Source organism: Crassostrea angulata, chromosome 3 (genome assembly GCF_025612915.1).
Source record: "Crassostrea angulata isolate pt1a10 chromosome 3, ASM2561291v2, whole genome shotgun sequence".
Lineage (NCBI taxonomy): Eukaryota > Metazoa > Mollusca > Bivalvia > Ostreida > Ostreidae > Magallana > Magallana angulata.
The window spans coordinates 14,461,644-14,481,603 of NC_069113.1; the positions used below are offsets into that span (position 1 = coordinate 14,461,644).

Consider the following 19,960-nt stretch of genomic DNA (forward strand, 5'->3'; position numbering starts at 1 on the left):
TTGTATTGTGAATGCCGAAAAGTGACGGTAGCTTAGGTATGATAATGGCAAGTTATTTTAATAAATAGAATTATTAACCAGCTTGTCTTAACTATACCTTCAAACTCGGAAATCAACCTCGGATATGTTTTATGAGCTTTCCGGAAAGGCCCGAGAAGATCATTTTCGCTAGCCAAGGGTTTTCGGTCCACTTTGCTCCCCATAAACCCTTGGCGGATTTCATTACGAAAACTCGGTGATGTGGTGGCGCTATCTAGCGAGCAACTTGAGTTGCGCCCCTTGCACATTTACATTTTAATTGAATTAAACAACGGGTTATATACACACTACGGCATTAATACAACTTGAAAACATATTTACAACCGAATATCGGAACATTATTAGCTATGTTATTGAATACGAATTAAGTTATAACCCAGGGAAAGCACGGAATGTTTTATTAATACCTGTACCGGGAGTGAAAAAGTCGCCGATTTATGTAAAAGCTTTCATACCATAAAACCAGGTATCGTGGTCGTGAATATTGCGGACCAAAGAAATTAAATAAAACAAAGCCCGTTGAACCCTTAAAAGCAATAACCATAAGCAGGAACGTATATATATATACTAACGGGATAGACAACTTCTACATTCGCCATGTTTACTTCCCATGCTATCACGCGAGCCTTGACAAGTTTGTAGAACTATGTTCATTCCCAGTGAAACATACAGGTTTTTTAAAGCGATCTGGTTAGACCATCGTTGGGGAGGCACTGTACTCGAGAACTTGTGTCTCAACTTGTAAAGAGCATTGAATGTTTGACCAAAGATCACACTTGTGTTTTCTTTTAAAGTTTATATTTACCAGCACTGCGATTGGATCAGCTACTTGCAGCTGCAGCCAATCATAATACGGAGCTTGTCACCGAGTTTTCGTAATGAAATCCGCCAAGGGTTTATGGGGAGCAAAGTGTACCGAAAACCCTTGGCTAGCGAAGATGGAGAAGATGCGATTGTTTAAATTAGAGTAGATACAGAATGATTAAATCACAGTCTATGAGCTATGTCTGTGCCGATGTCAAGCCAACTTTAGATTCACAGTGCTGAATTGAGACCCCCACCCCACGCACAACACTCATCACTTACGGCGCTAGCTCACAGATAAGCTTGTACTGATACGAAGGAAAATCAATCCCGTAATTGTTTTTAAGAAAGAGAGTTACATAATGTATGCTCATCAATGGATACACTTTTATCATCGACGTTGCGATATAAGGTATTATAACGTAAGTTTCTTCTGAAAATTGAAATTTTGTTTAATCAAGTAAATCACACCTCTAGTACCATCATCACATTGGTCACATACGCACTGCTTACTATTGCCTTGGTTACGACCACGGCATTTGTGTTCGACATATACTCCATATATTCAAATTGTTAATTGAAGTCGGAGGAACACACTACAGTTAGCTTCATTCTATTGCGATTTATTAAAATCAAATAGTATTTTTTTGCCTTGTGAAATATATTCACACATGTAATAACTTTATTTTAGAATTACTTGTAAAGTTTAAATTGGAAAAAATGTCTACATGTACATGTATATCAATATTTGTTTACTTTTAAAGTGCGCTATTTTTAATATCAGGAATAACAAAATTCTTGCACAATATAATCTATTTCACCCTTGTTAGAATCATATAGTATTATATGTAACTATAAGTCTATCACATGCATATGGTGATTATATCACTGTGATACACCGGACTGCCGATAGGTGTTGCTACATTCAATGACGACACACAAACACGGGGCAATCGGAATGGTGGATGATGAAGTCGCTGACACTACCAATGAATGTCCTACGAATTGTTCCCAGTCCTCGACACCCCGTGACGATTAGATCCGCCTCTGTGTCCTTGGCTTTCTGAACTATACACTCACCAGGATCACCGGACATTTTGAAAAATTCGCATTCCATCTGAAAATAAAAATGTGTTGATTAACGGTATGTCTTCAACGATAGTTATTAGTATACATGTATTACAAAATATTATTAAAATAATTTACGTTGCGCTCTTTTTGGTTTGTCTAGAATATTCTTTCCAAATACTGCTCCATCCCTATTAAACACAAGGAATTTATATCGGATTCCGCGTAAAGTCGCGAGAAGGAACCCTCGCTGGTTTTAAAATCGCGCTTTTTTTCTTTTTCGGGCAGTTTAAAATGGTGTTCGCGATTTTATATTCATGCGATTTGATAGAAAACTGCAGAATTAAGTACTTGCGTAAAATAAGGAATTTACAGTACATTTGCTATATAATCAAATGCTCACCCCTGACCCGTCTATAGCGGCCTTGACCTTTTCCAAGACCTCATTGGCCTTCTTGTCCTCGGCAGCAAAGGCGTGAGTAATGGAGTCCGGGTTACCGGGGGTCATGGTAACAGCTTTTGGGGAAACGTGCACTGAATTAATATTCATTGACTTTGATGTGGTTTATTGACTTGTTATAAAGTTTGAAAATATTAGGAGAGAGAGAGAGAGAGAATGATTATGTTCTTAATTTTGTAGTACATGCGCGTGTAGATTTTACAATGAAGCTTTTTTATGCGTGAGAGTTGTAACAAGGCAAGTTTATCGACCACTTACATCCGTACTGCATGTGCTTTCGGTGGTCAATTGCTGTCACAAATAGCACACGGTCCCCAGGCTTGTGAACGTTGTTCTTAAACCCTTGAAAATAAATTGAATATTAACACAGCGTTTACAGTACACATACACTTACTGAGCAAATTATTTTACTTTATGCATCGTTTATTATGTTTTTAAGTAGGGTTTGTTAATAGTTTAATTATTGATTGTGTATAAATTGGAGAATGAAAACAGATTCAATAGGTGTACATGTATTTTTTCGAATTATTAATATTTTAAAAAGATTGAAATATTTAACAAATTTATTTACCTTCTGTATTAATAAATAGCTTTGAATACAATTTATTATTTATCTTGTGTATTATATATCGATTGTTTTTGTCCGAATGTTTCCAACAATCGACAATAAAGTTTTCTTAGTCTAGAAACTATTCATCAATCACTCATGAAATTAAAACGAAATTTATAAATTGTTGGTTATGAGGTATAATCTGGTGGTAAGTAAACATGCTTATCGGATCAAGTCTGATACAGTGATAGAAATATTTTGTTAACTGAACATGTTGATGATGACGTGTAATATTTTATATTATCTTAATCCGACAAAATTGAACGGAAATTCGGTTTGGCACATTATACATCAATTCAACGCCATTGAATGAATCTTAACTTACTAACGTTAACACCGCTTAAAGAAATCGATTTCGCTCATATTCATTGCCTAAGCCAGAGAGAAAAAGAGAGAAAGACAAAGTAATTTTATCGATTTTTATCATTTCTAACTTAAGAAAAATGAAGAAGTATGCATTTAAGTCACGAATGGGTCAAAGTTTACATTCGATGTTTCTGTCGCTAATGCACGTGTTCATCGTTTATCGCATGGAGAAACAGCATACTATATAAATACTGTGTTTTGTGTGTTACAGTTTTAAATGCATTGGGTTAAAGTGAAACAACCAGGTCCTGTGACATGACCTAGATGTGCATGACCCCCAGAATATTTTAAAAACAACAAGAAGAAAGCATTTCATCATCATGGGTCCATTAACATTCACCCGAGAATCCTTTAATTCTATACTTTATACGTACACGTACAACCGTACACTGTACTGTAATATTCTGAATTGTACAAAAAGTGGGGAATCGGGGGTGTGGGTGGGGGTCTCCAATTAATTCATCTGCATCTGCGCATTTAACAGCCTTTTAATTGATGCATTTTTAAGGCGGCGTATACTTAATATGTGTATAATACGTGTTTACATTTATGTCGATCTATTTACTGTACTTACACGTCACGGCATCATTGGCGTACTTGCTCCCGTCCACCGCGATCACACACGTTCTCCTGTGGGATGTGTCCGCCATTTCTCTCGACAAAGGATGAAATCCAAGATAATGTCGATCTCTGACTGAGTTCAAGGCTGCAAAACTTCACTTTATCTCGCATCCACTTGATACGAGTCAATACTGTATGTAAATTATGTACAAGGCCCAGCGCACTAGATATGGCTGCGCACCGGGACCACAATTAACTGGTTTTTTTATGCAGAAAGTAAGAAAAAAACTCCACCTCTTGAATATTTTATTGGATAAATTATATATAACAGCTATAAATTACATGAACAATGCTTGAAGAAAATGAATGAATATTATTCCGATGAAGAGTACATAGGACCGGAATACTCTTGAAGCAGACGATCTAGGGGATGACGAGTTCACATCTGTTGATGGATTTAACAAGGTTTCTGAAAGGAAAGTAGCACTTACATGGTCATATGAATGTCGATTCGCGTGCTCTATGTGATTCATGAGAATAGAATGAACAAATTGACAATTAGTCATTATAGTATATCACGAGTCTTTTATCAATTCTCGGAGTGTTAACTAGTTTGTGTACTTTATAAATATTTTTTATATAAAAAAAACCATACAGTCGGTTTTTTAATCAAATCCTCAAAATCATAAAACAGTTTTAAGAGTTTTGTATGGGCAAATAAAAATAATTATCAAAAGAGTTCTTTATATTACGATATATTATGGAAGCAATAAGTAAATATTATTAAGAGTGTACTTTATCTGTTCTTTACCTTTCTGAGAAGTCGACAGGTAAACAAGTGATGTCGTTTCTAAATATGTAGTCCCCATATCACGTGTCGTTGTTACTATAAATAGAACAATTTTTACTTCCTAATAAGTTAAATATTAGATTCTGGATTACCGTCTGTTTCCTTGCAATTCTTTAACTGGTTCTTATTCACTGGCCCATAGTGCTCAAATTAACTATACTTCCTGACGAACATGGAACAAGAGGTCCATGGGCTACATCGCACACTTTAGCAACAACAGTCATGAAAAAATCAGCGTAATGGAGTTACTTGTATGTACAATCTGTACAGTGTAGTAGAATAAATCTTGTATAAAAGGATTTTCAATATGTTTTTTCCGGATTTACTTACGTTGAAAATTGAGTCCCTTTTGTAACATTTCATTGTCATATCACATATTAAGCATTGCATTTCTCAAAAAGATCTTAAACATGTAAACTTGCATCAAACTTTGAACCACTTGTGGGGTCCAAGAACTGTCCCTGGGCCACAGAGTAAACAATTAAGAATGAACAATATGTCAATATACTTGCATATTACCTAATACTTTACATAACATCATTTTTTTTTTAAAATAATTTAAATTTTCTTTTCCTTTGTAAAATTGGTTCCCAAATGTGGCCCCCGAAGATCACTTTTTGACAAACTTGAATCTACACTCTCTGAAAATGTTTTAACCAAAGTAAAAGCTTTTCTGGTTGATTGGTTTTGGGAAGAATATTTTATACAGATTTTTCTCTATGTATATATCCCTATGTTAAATTTTGATCCCCCTCTTTGTGTGGCCTGACCCTACCCCCGAAGTCATATTTTGAACAAAATTGAATTTACCTAAGAATGCTTCACACAAGTTACAGATTTTCTGGCCACCTGGCTTTTAAGAAGACTTTTAAAGATTTCTTTCTATAAATTCCATTGTAAAAATTCGACACCCCCCCCCCCTTCCCAATTGTGGCCCCTCTCTTTCCCCGAGGATCATGATTTCAACAAACTACTACCATAACTGAGGATGCTTCAACATAAGTTCAAGCTTTTGAAAAATGCCAACAAATTTTAAAAAATTCGTTATCATATCCCTATAAACAGGGCTGGGTCCTTCATTTAAACAAACTTCAACCTCCCTCACCCAATAATATTTTGTGCCAAGTCTGGTTGAAATTAGCTCAGTGATTCTGGAGAGGAAGTCAAACAAGAGGCCCATGGGGCCACATCGCTCACCTGAGCAACAATGGGTATTCAAAAGATATTGTGCCAAATGGTCCATCGGTAGAATAACAAAAAATAAATATTGTAAAGTATTCGAATTTTGCACTTATTTTTGCATACACGTAATCTTTGACATTGAACCTCCATGAAATAGTATTTTTTACAAGAATAAGAAAATCTTACGCAAGATATAAAACTAGACATTTGGTAGGGGTACACTGTTAAGTTGTTAACTTCGAATTCCCTATATTTTCGTTCTGCCGCCCCCCCCCCCCCTCCCCCCCCCCCCCACTTTGTAAAGCGATCAAAATATATGAGAGCATATAGGTACATCAACTACTTACTAGTTATTGTATTTTTTAAAAAAATATAATAGTTATTGTTTTTTATCTAAAAAATCCTACATGTATAGATGTGAAGAAGAAAATTGTACCTCAATGTGCTCAATTCCTCAAATTAAAAACATTCAAATATTTTATTTGTCTTCTCCATTATAATTGAATGACTGTTATTTACTTTGCGTACAAACCAGGATAATTTTCCGCTGTGATATTTTCTTAGGAATAGCGATAATTACTTTATCCCCGCAACAGAAATGTGTCAGAACTATGGAAACTGTTTTAAAGATGTCGTTTTTATTTACTCGTGTCTGAAAAACTATCAAAATTGATGTAGATTTCACATTATTTATTGTATAAAGAGGGGGCCCCAGAGTGTAGGTATATACAGAATATCATTCTTTTATTTTGTTTGTACAAGTATTTAGCATACTCTAATTCATATAGAATTTCTAATGTTCAACCAAAATTTCAGCGTCAATCGTAGAATTATAAGCAAGATACAGAGCTCACAGTTCGTCTAGGTTTGAGTCATATTTTGTTCACATGAGTTTATTACATTCAGCTTAAGATTTCTAACTTGGTATTTCCTATTCAGCATTTAAAATGGAAAAAAAGAATGGCCTAAGATTTTCAATTCTTTTATTCACTCAAGACCATTTCACTGGTATTTGAGGTTCAAAATCAGTTTATACCAATGAACACAAACACAGTCAAGGATCACATGTACAGTAGGAGTAATAATGACGAAAAAAGGTTGAGTTTACAATACAACAAGTTGTTAAATTTGGTTTCTGGAAGAACAGAAAATTTTCTTAATAAATATTGACAAATTTTTTACTTATTTAATCTTTAGTTTTTAAGATCTGTATACAAACATAGAATTGTGAGCAAATCTCTGTATCTTGCTTATAATTCGAAGCTTAACACTCAAATATGGTTAGTAAATAGAAATTGTAAACAATTAAACACAAGAAACATGCTCTATAACAAATAAAGAACACAATTTATTTTTTCGAAATGAATCATATATAAACATGTATATACCTACATATTTCCGTCAGCGATATCAAACTCTATTTAAACTGAATAAACTCGAGAAAATGCCGAGCATCTCAACAAAACCTAGTACATTAATCTACCATTACGCAAAAGATAATGCCGAATTACCGATAGAATGAATTGTATTTCAGTACTTTTTTGATACATCAGATTTTGCTTAATTTGCGCAGGTAAACAGTTAACTGTTTGATTTACCGAAGTCTCTGTTTGATTTGATACATAAAAATCACGAAATACAGACGATAGTTCCCAGGTTAAAAAGCATAAATAATGAAAACGAAACGAAAATCAGAACAAGCTAACACCAACGTCATGTGTGAAAACTGTCAACGCATTGAAATATTTAGCCTCAATTTACTTCACAAAATCGGCAGCAATATATTTTGCATGTTTCAAAAATTTCCCTTCATACGCGAACTGTTGCACAACAAGCAAATTCATCATAGTCAGATCGACCCTTTTTCGTATAATGTCATGGCTGCTTTAAACAAAGAACCTCGTTTTAGAAGTATGGAATACGAGTCTTGGTAAAATGGGTATGCAAACCCGGGCCTAGGCAAAATAAAAGCCGGGGCAGATCGGCAATCGTCAATTACAAATACGCATTATTTTGCAGCAATATTTACAGCGAATACAAATATACTGGTCCATCAAATATCCTGAAATTTTAATGAGATTAGCAGATTAATACCTGCCAATCTTTTGTTTTGCTCAGGCCAAGTCGTGCCTACCCATTTTAACGTATGCCGAACCGGAAGCTATTAAACTGATTGGAACACGCCTTTCCTTTATTATTATTTTCGTAATAACTCAGATTTGAAACAGAATTAGCACTTAATTTTTGCAATTTATATTTTCCTTCCCATAAGGATAATTTATGCTAAACTACGTTGAATTGGACTCGGTAGTTCTTGAGAAGAAGATTTTTAAAAATGCACCCCCCTTTTTCTATAGTTTCAAGGTTTTCTCCGCTTTGAATACAGATCGGACTTTTATTTCTGCAATTTATATTCACCCTCCCATAAGGATGCTTTGTGTTAAATTTGGTTGAAATTGGATAAGCGGTTTTAGAGAAGAAGTTCAAAATGTAAAAAGTTTACAGAGGGACAGACAGACGGACGACGGACAAAATGTGATCAGAATAGCTCACTTGAGCTTTCAGCTCAGGTGAGCTAAAAATGTACAATGTTTACAGACGGACTCAGGACAGATAGTGGCCAGAAAAGCTAAAAAGCTTTCAGCTAGGATAAGCTAAAATTAAAAAAAAAAAAACCCACTTAATTTTGTTATCAAACAGCGTACATGTACCTCATGTGGTTATGGCGTCATCTGTATGTATTGAGTTTGTAAAATTGATAAATTCAACTGGAAAGGTCATCTGTGACAGTTTGAGTCCAACACAGATACATGTACATATATGAGTGAGTAAGAATTTTGATACTGCTTTTTTTAACCAAATATTGTAAAAACAAAGTGCTGAAGTACTGACGGGAGTTGATTTTATCGATTATCATTTATTATCTTGCATGGCAATTAGTTTCTAGTCTGTATTTGAATTACGCACTTTTTTTATAATATGAATTTTTAGACTTTTCTGACAAGAATTTTGAGAAACCCAATATGAATCATGTTGTGTAATATTTAAAGATGAATTTTAAACTATGTATTAGTAATCAGAAAATTCTAAAAAATTATATGGATCCAAGCACTATTGATATCGAACTCTAGCCTCGTTAAACCAGACGTTCAGCTGTCTCTGTTAGCAAGAAAGCATCTCTGCTTGTCGGAGATTTACGGAGACAGCCGAGCGTTTGGTTGAATGAGACTATATTATACTCTGGCGTAGGAATACATGAGACTACAAAAATATCTAACTTGTTCGTATTTTATAAAATCTGACTATTTTCAAAGTGTTTATAGATAAGTTTCCTTGGAAAACAATGCTTTAGCATACATTACATCGAATTTTTCTATTATTTTCAAGAACTAAGTCTTCTCAGCGGTGGTGATTTGTGCTTAGGTCCAAACACTGTTTTTACTTTCGGTTTGCCAGAGTAACTGCATAGGAGAGTTGATTAAAATCAGCTCCCAAAAATTGAACGGTTAATACATTTGCTTTTTACTTAATTACTATACAAATTTATTTAGAGCATCATATTGTCTCGTCCCTCTCTGAAAACTATCGATAAACTGGACATACTCGTTTGTATCTTACTACACGGAGTACATTATTAAGATATCAAAATCTTTTTATATTTTGAAAACAAAGCATCCCTTATTCAAAGATGATTGTGGTGGAAGTTTGAAGATACTCAAAATCAAATAGTTACGTAATATAACATTAATGGGGGGGGGGGTACAAAATCAATGTAACCAGATCAATTTATATATTTTTTAAAATAACAAGTATCCATATTTGAAAATTCCTAATGGACCTCTTTAAGCCTACACTTAGTCCAAATTTTGTGTAAAACTGAGAAATGAGTTTTAATTTACAATGTTTTACAAAATTTGTACTTTATAAATCACGCATTTATAAAGATTGAAATTTTTTATGCATTTAAAGAAGCAAAAAAAAATTTATCAATCAGTACTGCGATTTTTAAAGACTTTTCCTTGGGTATTGAAGATACGTCCAATACATGTATATTTTAAATCAAATAGACAAACTCATTATGTACACTTTTGAGTCATATAATTTTCTAAGTGGCCAAACAAATAAAAAAAGTTATCGTACGTTGTATATGAAAGGTCCCTAACTACGCCTTATTGATAGATGTATGTACCTTGCTCCTCTTCAGTTAACACACGGACTTTCTTGGACATCTGGAAAGGTGGTCCGAATGAAATATCCACAACACACAGGTACGTCCCAGCATCCTGTAGTCGGACCGGGTCTATATGCAGCAATAGCCACCCGTTGCTGCTAGCATTAACTGATATTCTCCCGGCATCTACGTTGACCGTGTCTGGGGGACCGTAGGCGATTGGGACTCCGTCCTTTTGCCAGTTATACTGAAGATCAGTACAAAAACAAGAATTTACAAATTATATCAGGGTTCGCCGGGAGTTGAAATCAACAATTGATGACTTGATGGAGCAGTTTAAATTTATCTTACCTTTGCGGAAACCATGTAAAAAGGACACACCAGGGTTAGTTCGTCACCCACCCTAATGGTCTGCTCAGCTGTGGAAAGAGACCTTGACATAAGTGAAATATTCTTAGCTTCTTGCAACATGCAACTTGTAAAGGAGACTGCCTGGTCAGTCAACGATATATTACAAAATTGAATTGTTTAATTTAAAAACGCCATATATTTAAAGCTATACACGCTATAATTTGCGTCAATTTTGAATGACAGTGAAAACGCATGTGTTTGTCTACTTATAAAAGTTATCCTTAATCTGTAAATTACAAGGGTGAATTCCATCTCGTTACAAAGATATAGATTTTTAATTGTTTATTTTCCTGCCAGGAAAATATACCTTTTCATGAATATTGATGAAGGAAGAGCAAACCGACCTGATTGCGCATGTCCGCGGAGAACTAGGTGGTCGTTATTGTTTGCCTAATTAAATATCCAACTTGATTTTTAATGTGCTTAACAGTTGTTAAATTGAAATACATACATGTATAATGAGTAAAATACGCTTGTCATTCACGATACCCTTACTTCTGCATTAACACTTATAGGATCTATAAATAGCACATAGGGAAAAAACACAGGTCTACGTCATTTTTTTAAAGGAAGTATTCATATCTACTCACCGTCTTGTATTTTTTTCTTTTGTTTGTACTCGTATATCGGACAAATTTATGCTTTACTGAAAATATCCTTTTCTTTGTGAAACTATCACAATTATGAAGATGTTGACCCTTCACCAGTTTTGGTATGATAGGCTAAATTTAGCTGTCGATATCACGTGATAGATTGATATTCACGAGGATGCATTACTTTCCTGGCAGGAAAATAAATATTTTTTATTTATATAATAGTGTTGTGTTGTGCATGTACTATGCCTAAATAGTAGTCAGGGTTTGATACATGGTGCACGAGCCGGAGGCGAGTGCACTATGTACCAAACCCTGACTACTATTTAGGCATAGTACATGCACAACACAACACTATTGTTATTATTATGCCGACTGTTAAATATACTGACGTGCTTTGCTATAAGTAGCTCTGACGTTCGAGTGTTGACAAGTCCCTTAAAATAATCACCGGAAAAGCAAGCGTTTGTTGTTGTTTTTCAAATTACGTGTAATCAATTGATTTGATTGTTTATTTAATCAACAAGTTGTTGTACAATAAAAAGTCAACAAAGATTTATGTTCTTTTCAAGAAATAGAGAGACGTTTGGCCTTACCGAGAAAACTCGAAATGTATAGCAGACGAAATCTCAGTGAATTTTTTTTCTTGAACATTCTTTATCAAGCGTCATTTAAAAAAGCGTGTTTGTGATTCTCATGTAGAATTTCTTTGAAAAATGTTCAATCAATTTGTTCAAAAGTTTATAGGAAACTTTAACTTTAAAATTACCGTCAATAATGAAGTTTTTTTTGGAAAAATGAATAATTTTAATTGCTTGATGTCAGTCGTACATATCTACGTTTTATATACCTAAATACCGATTATCCTAATAACGGCTTAGTTAGCGTAGCGGTAACGCGTTGGGCTTCATGCTATAGAATCAATGATTTTAGCGTCGTGAGTTCGAATCCCGCTGTCGGCGCTTGACAGATTTTCGTTGAAAATATTCGCCGTGCTCTATTTCGGCATAGTATGCTTACGCTATATAAATCCTTTGATACTATGCGAAAATAGATGAGTATTGAATATATAGTGACAAACTGACAGAAGGCATAATAATGTTTAATATTTGATATATTTGTTACGTGATCGAATTGAGCATTATAATTAACAGAATAAAAGGTAACTTTTATTAGTAATCAAACACATACATTTTCCCCTTTATTCAAAATTGACGCAAATTATAGCGTGTATAGCTTTAAGCTTAAAAAATTAATATTTTTTATAGACATGTATTTAATAATATAAATAGTTCTTTTCCTAAAGGAGATCAAAATGGTCTAAATATGACTTTGATCATCTAGCCTCCTTAATATTACATGTAATTGGGGAATAGAGGTATGACATAATATATCAGATGACTGTTATACATGTAGCAACGATCAAAGATTTAAGATTCTACAGTTTATGAATGGAAAGCCTTTAAAATATGTGGGGTTTTTTTTTTTTTTACATAAAATACACAATTTAGTTCAGTATGTAAACAAGTTATCGATAAACATTGATCTGTCATTATAAAATATTTGAAAAGTCCTTGTTTTAGTTGTATCTGGTAGAGTCGGGGAGAGGATCCAAGATTATCATCTAATTTCCTCTGACTCATGACTCAAGAGAATAAAGAAACTTTTATTTTCAAAAACATCTATATACTTATAAATTAAGACTTTTTGTCTATAAACTAAACAATATCTGCACCAGAGTAAATGCTTACACCTTTGGTATTTCAACACGGGTGAAATGATGTCCGAAAGCTATTGTAGAATTTTACCTGATAGGTAATTATTGTAGAACTAATTAAAAACCTACTTTTCATTTTCGATAAACAAGGCAGGAATAGCAAAAATGAAAGTAAGGTGGAGTACACGTTTTGGCGGATCCAAGTCGGTAGTAATAAGTTTCAAAACATGTGTACTTGCAATGAAATAATATTGATTTTACGGAGAGAGTGAATATATTGGCGGGAACTTACTTGAGCATACATAGAAGTTAAAATTTGACAAATGTTGAATAAATAAAATAAAATTGTTCCTCATCTTCGTTAGCCAAGGGTTGTAAAGGACCAGATTGCGAGATTTTAGTTTTGATGGATAGAACGCTTGCAAAGAACGACCTCTGTTGAAAGAATGGAACAGAACTTTCCAAAATGTAATGACCAAAAACGCGGGTTGACTAATAAATGTCATGGCGAAAAAAGTAAGACGGATTCATCATGCGGGCAAATATATACCTGTATAAAAAATGTAAAAATATGGTAGGCATTCCCTCCCATTGTGGTTTCTTTTGTCCAGTAATATCAATATGATAAAACTCGAAAAATCGCCTTATTAGCTCGTTTAAGGTGACTTAATTAACACATCCATATGTCATTTCATGGATCTTTCTGTGGAAACGTGATTTCAAAATTTAAAAAAAAATACAATATAAGCTCTGAAGATTGTCTGTTTGTCTCTTTATTCGTAGTTTGTCTATTTTATTCGGAAAATCTGAAAACATCGTATTGGCTGCAAATTTTTAAGCTTACAATGTGCTCTAATTTAATGCAATTAAAGTAGTTAGTGATTTATTTAAAACACGCTGCAAGAAAATTACAAAATTTAAGAAGACTGCAGATTGAAAAATTAATTTAAAAAAATATTCAAAAAATCCTTAAAATAATGGAAAAGGTTAGAAAACAGATAACAGTCCTAGTATTTTATACTTCTGGTACCAGAAGAAAAAATATCACAAAGTTACATAAGTAATTTATAGTTACAATGAATCAGCTGGATGGAAAAAGGAAAAGCTTGATTTAAATAAAGTACACGTACATGTATGCACATTTACCTACCGACATTTGAAATGGCACTTTCCTCCTCCTCCTCCCTCTCCCGATCTGCAGTTGTAACCTCGGTAGTAGATGTCGTAAAGTCTAATAAGAGAATTAGAACCATTTTAACAAGACCTTGGACTTTCGGCATGACGTGCTATCTATTTTTTGCATCATACCAAGTTCATAATGACACTTGTTTCAAGTCAAATATACATAAATTGCTGAGTGGCCAGTAATGAAATAGAAACGGCGACGTTACAATGCAGTTTGAAACAACTACTCAAAGTCCCAACTCTTGTTAAAATTAAATGGTTCTAGTTTAACGACTTCAACATTATTATTCAACTTATTCAACTTTAAATGGTAAAGAAGGTCTCGTCAAAACGAATTTTTAGCATGTAAAATGCATAAAAATGAAGCTTTTTACCGTTATTTCAATCATATCAAGTAAATGAACGTGTTACTAAACGTACCTTACATGTACTATACTTCATCTTACTTCAGTGTACATTATGAACGATAGATTTGTACATTTTTAAAATTGTATAAATCTTTATTTAATTCTAATACAAAGATATTTTTTGATCATTATTTTTTTGTATAAAAAATTATGCATTTACGTTAAGTTTTATATTTATTAGATTAAGGTGCCTACTTACACCGTGAAATAGATTCTCAAATCAGCAGAAAATTACTTGATTATGACAGAAAGCATGATGGATAAAAAGTATAATATATGTCAAATAGGCGAAAAAATGTACAATTTTTGATAAAAAATGATGTTTTCAAAAATTTCATTCAGTAAACATAAACAAAAGCCCCAGGTGGATTCGAACTCATGAACTGCGGTTCACAAGTCTTGATACTTTAACCACTGAGCTATGACAATATACATCTGAATCGATTGATACAAACAGTTTAACAAAACATCTTGTGACGTAGTGTCTTAAAAAGTATAAGTCTCGGTGTAGTGAAGTACCTTAAGGCTGAACAATTTGAATTTACTTGTGAATTATCGGTACATGTATCATTTTTTGCTCCTACTGAATTTTACTTAGGTATATATATATAGATTGTAACGATCAAGAAACGATTCTGAGATTACTACTATTGTAAATTGATGACGCGTTTAATAAACATGGCTAACTCACTGTTTATTCAATATTACCATTGATCAAAGTGTAATGTACTAAATTTTGATACTTTATATTAGTTGACTAAACATGATTACATTTGTATATTGTTGAAATCAAAACCCTAGGATACTGTTGTCTGTTTGAAATTTAAATTCATATGATCTACTTATACTGTGACCAACTTGTTAACCTTTGCCTTACGCTATGTAAAATATACTTGAATTCAAGTTTTGGAGTCGTAATTGTTCATCAGTTGATGAACTGCAATTGTAAAACAAATGTTACAAGAACAATATATCCAAAAATGGTCTAGTGAAATTAATGACTCGTCAAAAGGGCAAATTTACAAGATTTTTAAGAAAAATGTTAGTTATGAAAATTACATTAATATATTGCCACATAAGTGGAGACTGGGAGATGGTACAATACTCCTTTAAACCAAAGAGTCTGTAAACTGTGTAATTCAGGTCAAATTGCTGACGAATTCCTTTATATTCTTGAATGTAAAGAGCTATTGACATTTAGATGTAAATATTTTGATGATAAATACTGGTCAGCGTTAAATACTATTAAGTTTTGTGAACTTATGTCTTGTTCTAATGTAACAAACCTGAAAAAAATTATGTTACTTTATTATCAAAATATACAGTTTGATATAATAGTCTGTCCTCCATTGCTATGCTTTTTCCTATCTTCATAGTATATATTGTATATTTATGCTTATTTACTATTTATCTACTACTTTTCTATTCATTTATAAAATGTAGCTCTGGCTTTTGAACTGTATATAATGATTGACCTCATGTACCATTTCATGGTTTGAGCGAACAAGAGGCCCATGGGCCACATCGCTCACCTGAGGAACAATAGGTAAAATAAAATCAGCTTAATGGAGTCATAATTAATACAAACTATCTGGACAATGTACAATAATACATGTAGATCCTGTATGAATAAAATCCATTTTTCCCCTGGATATTCTTATGTTTATAATCATTTAGTCCCTTTTCTAACAGGATGATTTTATAGTCATATCATATGTTGAGTATTGCAGTTCTCAAAAAGATCCTTAACAATATATGGGATATAAACCTACATCAAACTCTGAACCTTCTTGTAAAGCCAAAGAATTGTCCTGGGGCCAAAGTCTTAACAATTATAAAGAATCATCTGGCTGATTAGTTTCTGAGAAGAAGATTTTTAAAGATTTACTCTATATATTCCTATGTTTAATTTCAACCCCTCATTGTGGCCCCACCCTACCCCAGGGGGTCATGATTTTCACAACTTTGAATCTACACTACCTGAGGATGCTTCCACACAAGTTTCAGCTTTCCTGGCTGATTAGTTTCTGAGAAGAAGATTTTTAAAAATTTACTCTATATACATGTATTCATGTGTAAAACTTCGACCCCCCATTGTGGCCCCACCCTACCCCCAGGGGTCATGATTTTCACAACTTTGTATCTACACTACCTGAAGATGCTTCCACACAAGTTTCAGCTTTCCTGGCTGTTTAGTTTCTGAGAAGAAGATTTTTAAAGATTTACTCTATATATTCCTATGTTAAACTTCAACCCCCCATTGTGGCCCCACCCTACCCCCGGGGATCATGATTTTCACAAATTTGAATCTACATTACCTGAGGTTGCTTCCATACAAGTTTCAGCTTTCCTGGGTGATTAGTTTCTGAGAAGAAGATTTTTAAAGATTTACTCTATATATTCCTATGTTAAACTTCGACCCCCCATTGTGGCCCCACCCTACCCCCGGGGGTCATGATTTTCACAAATTTGAATCTACACTACCTGAGGATGCTTTCACATAAGTTTCAGCTTTCCTGGTCTTATGGTACATGAGAAGAAGATTTTTGAAAATTTCTCGAAAACTTTCATAAATTCCTAATTATATCTCTTTGCAAAAGGGCATGGTCCTTAATTTTCACAACTTTGAATCCCCTTAGGCTAAGGATGCTTTGTGCCAAGTTTGGTTAAAATTAGCCCAGTGGTTCTTGAGAAGATGTTGAAAATGTGAAAAGTTTACAGACAGACGGACAGACAGACAGACGGACAGACAGACAGACAGACAGACGGACAGACAGACAGACGGACGACAGACAAAATGTGATCAGAATAGCTCACTTGAGCTTTCAGCTCGGTGAGCTAATAAACTGAATTGAAAAAATTGAATTGATAGTTGTATTGAAACAACATACCTGATGTGTGCATATATTTATTATGCATTTATGTATATAAACAATCTAAATTGTTTCTTTTGCAACGTTCCTTTGTATTTTATGAGGGTTTTTTTTTTTGTTATAATTTATTTTGCATTAATTCATGTTCTCATGAAGCTCATATTTTGGAAATAAATCTTTTGTAAATAATTTTTATTTTAGATATGTCGTTGTTTAATTTCAAATATATTGCGTGGTATGCCTAGTTGATTTTAAACTGTCACCTGTTAAAATCACGAGGCTTGCTCCTATGAGCATTACTGAGAATTTATTTATTTCATGCAGATCATTTTCAATTCGAAAACTCTATTTACGCTTAACTTGACGCATTATTAGCCTAGTATTTTGCTTAATAATAATTAACTGTATTAACAATAACTTGGTGAGAAATACCTTTCCAGATTTTCCATTTGTTTTCTTTAGGTTTTAACCATTTACGGCTTACATGAAAATCGCAACGACTATAAAATTCGAGTTCATACCGTTCGCGATCCGTGATTCCACTCTGACTTGATCAGAAGACACCGTCGTGGTTCCATCTTTGAAAGTCACGTGACAGGTATACGTCCCCTCGTCGTTCTTTGTGACGTCATATATAGTGAGTTCTCGATCCTCGGCCGAGGGATAGCGAATACCCATCCTGTTCGGATCGAAAGTTACGCCATCTGGTGTACTTTTTGCAAGTACTGTTGAGTCTTTGATCCAGAAAAACTACAATAATTCAAAATGTATTATGTAATAAGCATTACGTTACATTACAAACACGTCAGAATGTATCTAATGTCAATTGAACAATTTATCATTAAAATGATAAAGCGATATTGGTATTCTTTTTTTGTTATTATTTTTAAATTTTTTATGGTGGCTAAAAGTAAAATATTTTTGTGATATTGCTTATGAGTTTAACTTAAACAGACAAAATGCAGTTGTTGGTTGTTTTGGACAATTGTCTGAATGTAAGAAAGATAATGTAAAATCTTACCTGTTGATAAGAATTTGTAACAGTACACCTTAAAGACAATGTTTCCCCGACAAACGCCACAATCTCTAAACGAAAAGCAATTCTATTCTTATTCTGATCAAAGACAAATAAGACTACCGTTTGCTGTATCATTAGACAAGATCATTTGACAAAAAAATCTACACTTTATAAGTTTACCTCCTGCATCCACCGTTATTGCCAAAAGCAGAAAAAATGCCAGTGAGATTTTCATCATCATTGGTGATATACTTCATATAAAAGCAGCTTCAGAGTGTGTGTGTTTTGGGGAACATACATGAAACCATAATAATATGCATGAATATCGATATGATGTAGTAGTTCGTAATGTCGTTCAGAAGTTCCGGTCCAACTTAAAATTCCAACCGCTTAATATCTCAATTGTGTTTTCCTTTTCTCTTTTCCTCGTTGACACTATGTGTCACTTACACTGTACATATAGGGTTGTTGTTTTTTTATTGTACATCTCTGTAAAATCTTAAGTAAATCTTCAATGGTTGTATATAGATTTGAATGAAATAATTAAGGAATCATTACTTATGACTTTTACTTATAAAAAAGATCTAATAGTATGTGATCAGCAAAAATAAAATATTAATTAAAAAAATAAAATAAATAGCGGTATATGTATAAATAGTTCCTTCTAAAACTTTGTCTAAGATAATCACTGCTACTGGATAAGTTCTATCAAATTATGTTGACCTAACAGTATCAAAATTATAAGGACGTGTTGCTTAGTTAAATTAATGGGGGGATTTGGTTGTAAGTTTTTTTTTATTGCGTTGTGCCTTTGGATTTTTGTTTTGTCGGTGTTTTACTGTTATATAAAAGGGGGAAATATACATATAATCGAAAAAAAATATTTATTGGTGCTGATTATTTTGATATGCGTATAAGTTTGTTATTTGTTTGTTTACTATGTGTTTATTTCGTTTTTGTTTTTTTAAATACATATTTGATTTAAATGAAAACATATAATTGCGAAGTTTAAATGATTTACGATCAATAAAAAGCAAGGTATGTAACAAAACCTGGTAGAAATATTTGTATTAACAGTGAAAGCAATCCCCTAACTTTATTGCTACAGAACTTTAACGATTCTTAGAAAGTGCAAGTTTTACAGTCTTTGCTCATCAGTTCAACTGCACAGACAGCGACTTATAACGTGAAATGTATGGAGGAGTTGTTCACGTTAAGAATCTTGAAAAATGTAAACATGTTACTTATTGGGAGTCATTTACTCAAGGTTAACAATAAAAGAAACCCACCAATAATCTATAAAATTAGGGATTGAAAGGTGAATTGAACTATTAGAATTCAAATATTGGTGAGATTATTTGTATTTTACGGCAAACAGAGAATAATCCTTCCAAATTTAAGAGCATGGTTCGTGGATAAAACCTAGCACTCTTTGAGGAAATGTTTGCAAGTTGTTAATAAGCCATGCGTCGTATATGTTAAACTGAATGGCGTTTTACAGGGGTTGAAGAAGAAAATTAAAAAATTTTAAATACTGAAGGAAAATTGAGTTTCCTGCAAGAGTTGCTACTTTGAAACTATCATTCTAGAAAATACTTCAGGAAATAAATTCTCTGTTTTTATTTTTAAAATCCTACGGTACGAT

General features: G+C 33.3%; 2 protein-coding genes across 4 annotated transcripts; both read right to left on the minus strand.

The window, feature by feature from the left end:
• Positions 1-1,444: 1,444 nt before the first annotated feature.
• On the minus strand, positions 1,445-4,145 carry LOC128178194 (universal stress protein in QAH/OAS sulfhydrylase 3'region-like). Of its 2 annotated transcripts, none has more exons than XM_052845242.1 (4): positions 3,922-4,145; positions 2,630-2,713; positions 2,315-2,427; positions 1,445-1,960 (listed from the first exon to the last, which is right to left on the minus strand). In XM_052845242.1, the coding sequence occupies exons 1-4, from the start codon at positions 3,995-3,997 to the stop codon at positions 1,769-1,771; spliced, it is 465 nt and encodes a 154-aa protein (XP_052701202.1). In that variant the 5' UTR covers positions 3,998-4,145; the 3' UTR covers positions 1,445-1,768. The 2 variants fall into 2 exon arrangements, with proteins under 2 accessions (XP_052701202.1, XP_052701201.1); XM_052845241.1 differs by having other exon boundaries at positions 2,315-2,445.
• A 52-nt stretch (positions 4,146-4,197) lies between these two features.
• LOC128178193 (carcinoembryonic antigen-related cell adhesion molecule 1-like) lies at positions 4,198-18,660 on the minus strand. 2 transcript variants are annotated; one of them, XM_052845239.1, is made up of 8 exons: positions 18,496-18,660; positions 18,319-18,383; positions 17,819-18,047; positions 13,983-14,063; positions 10,463-10,530; positions 10,130-10,358; positions 4,720-4,794; positions 4,198-4,377 (listed from the first exon to the last, which is right to left on the minus strand). In XM_052845239.1, exons 1-8 carry the CDS (start codon positions 18,554-18,556, stop codon positions 4,247-4,249), a joined length of 939 nt encoding a protein of 312 aa, XP_052701199.1. In that variant the 5' UTR covers positions 18,557-18,660; the 3' UTR covers positions 4,198-4,246. The 2 variants fall into 2 exon arrangements, with proteins under 2 accessions (XP_052701199.1, XP_052701200.1); XM_052845240.1 differs by lacking the exon at positions 4,720-4,794 and having other exon boundaries at positions 18,496-18,659.
• Positions 18,661-19,960: the final 1,300 nt, after the last annotated feature.

Coding starts and splice junctions, on each gene's coding strand:
- LOC128178194 (XM_052845241.1), bottom strand. CDS start 3,997: ATGGCGGACACATCCCACAGGAGAACGTGTGTGATCGCGGTGGACGGG. Junction 2,714..3,921: donor CGCCAATGATGCCGTGACGT/GTAAGTACAGTA, acceptor TTTATTTTCAAG/GGTTTAAGAACAACGTTCAC. Junction 2,446..2,629: donor AAAGCACATGCAGTACGGAT/GTAAGTGGTCGA, acceptor ATATTAATTCAG/TGCACGTTTCCCCAAAAGCT.
- LOC128178193 (XM_052845239.1), bottom strand. CDS start 18,556: ATGATGATGAAAATCTCACTGGCATTTTTTCTGCTTTTGGCAATAACG. Junction 18,048..18,318: donor TTACAAATTCTTATCAACAG/GTAAGATTTTAC, acceptor GAATTATTGTAG/TTTTTCTGGATCAAAGACTC. Junction 14,064..17,818: donor GGAATCACGGATCGCGAACG/GTATGAACTCGA, acceptor TTCTCTTATTAG/ACTTTACGACATCTACTACC.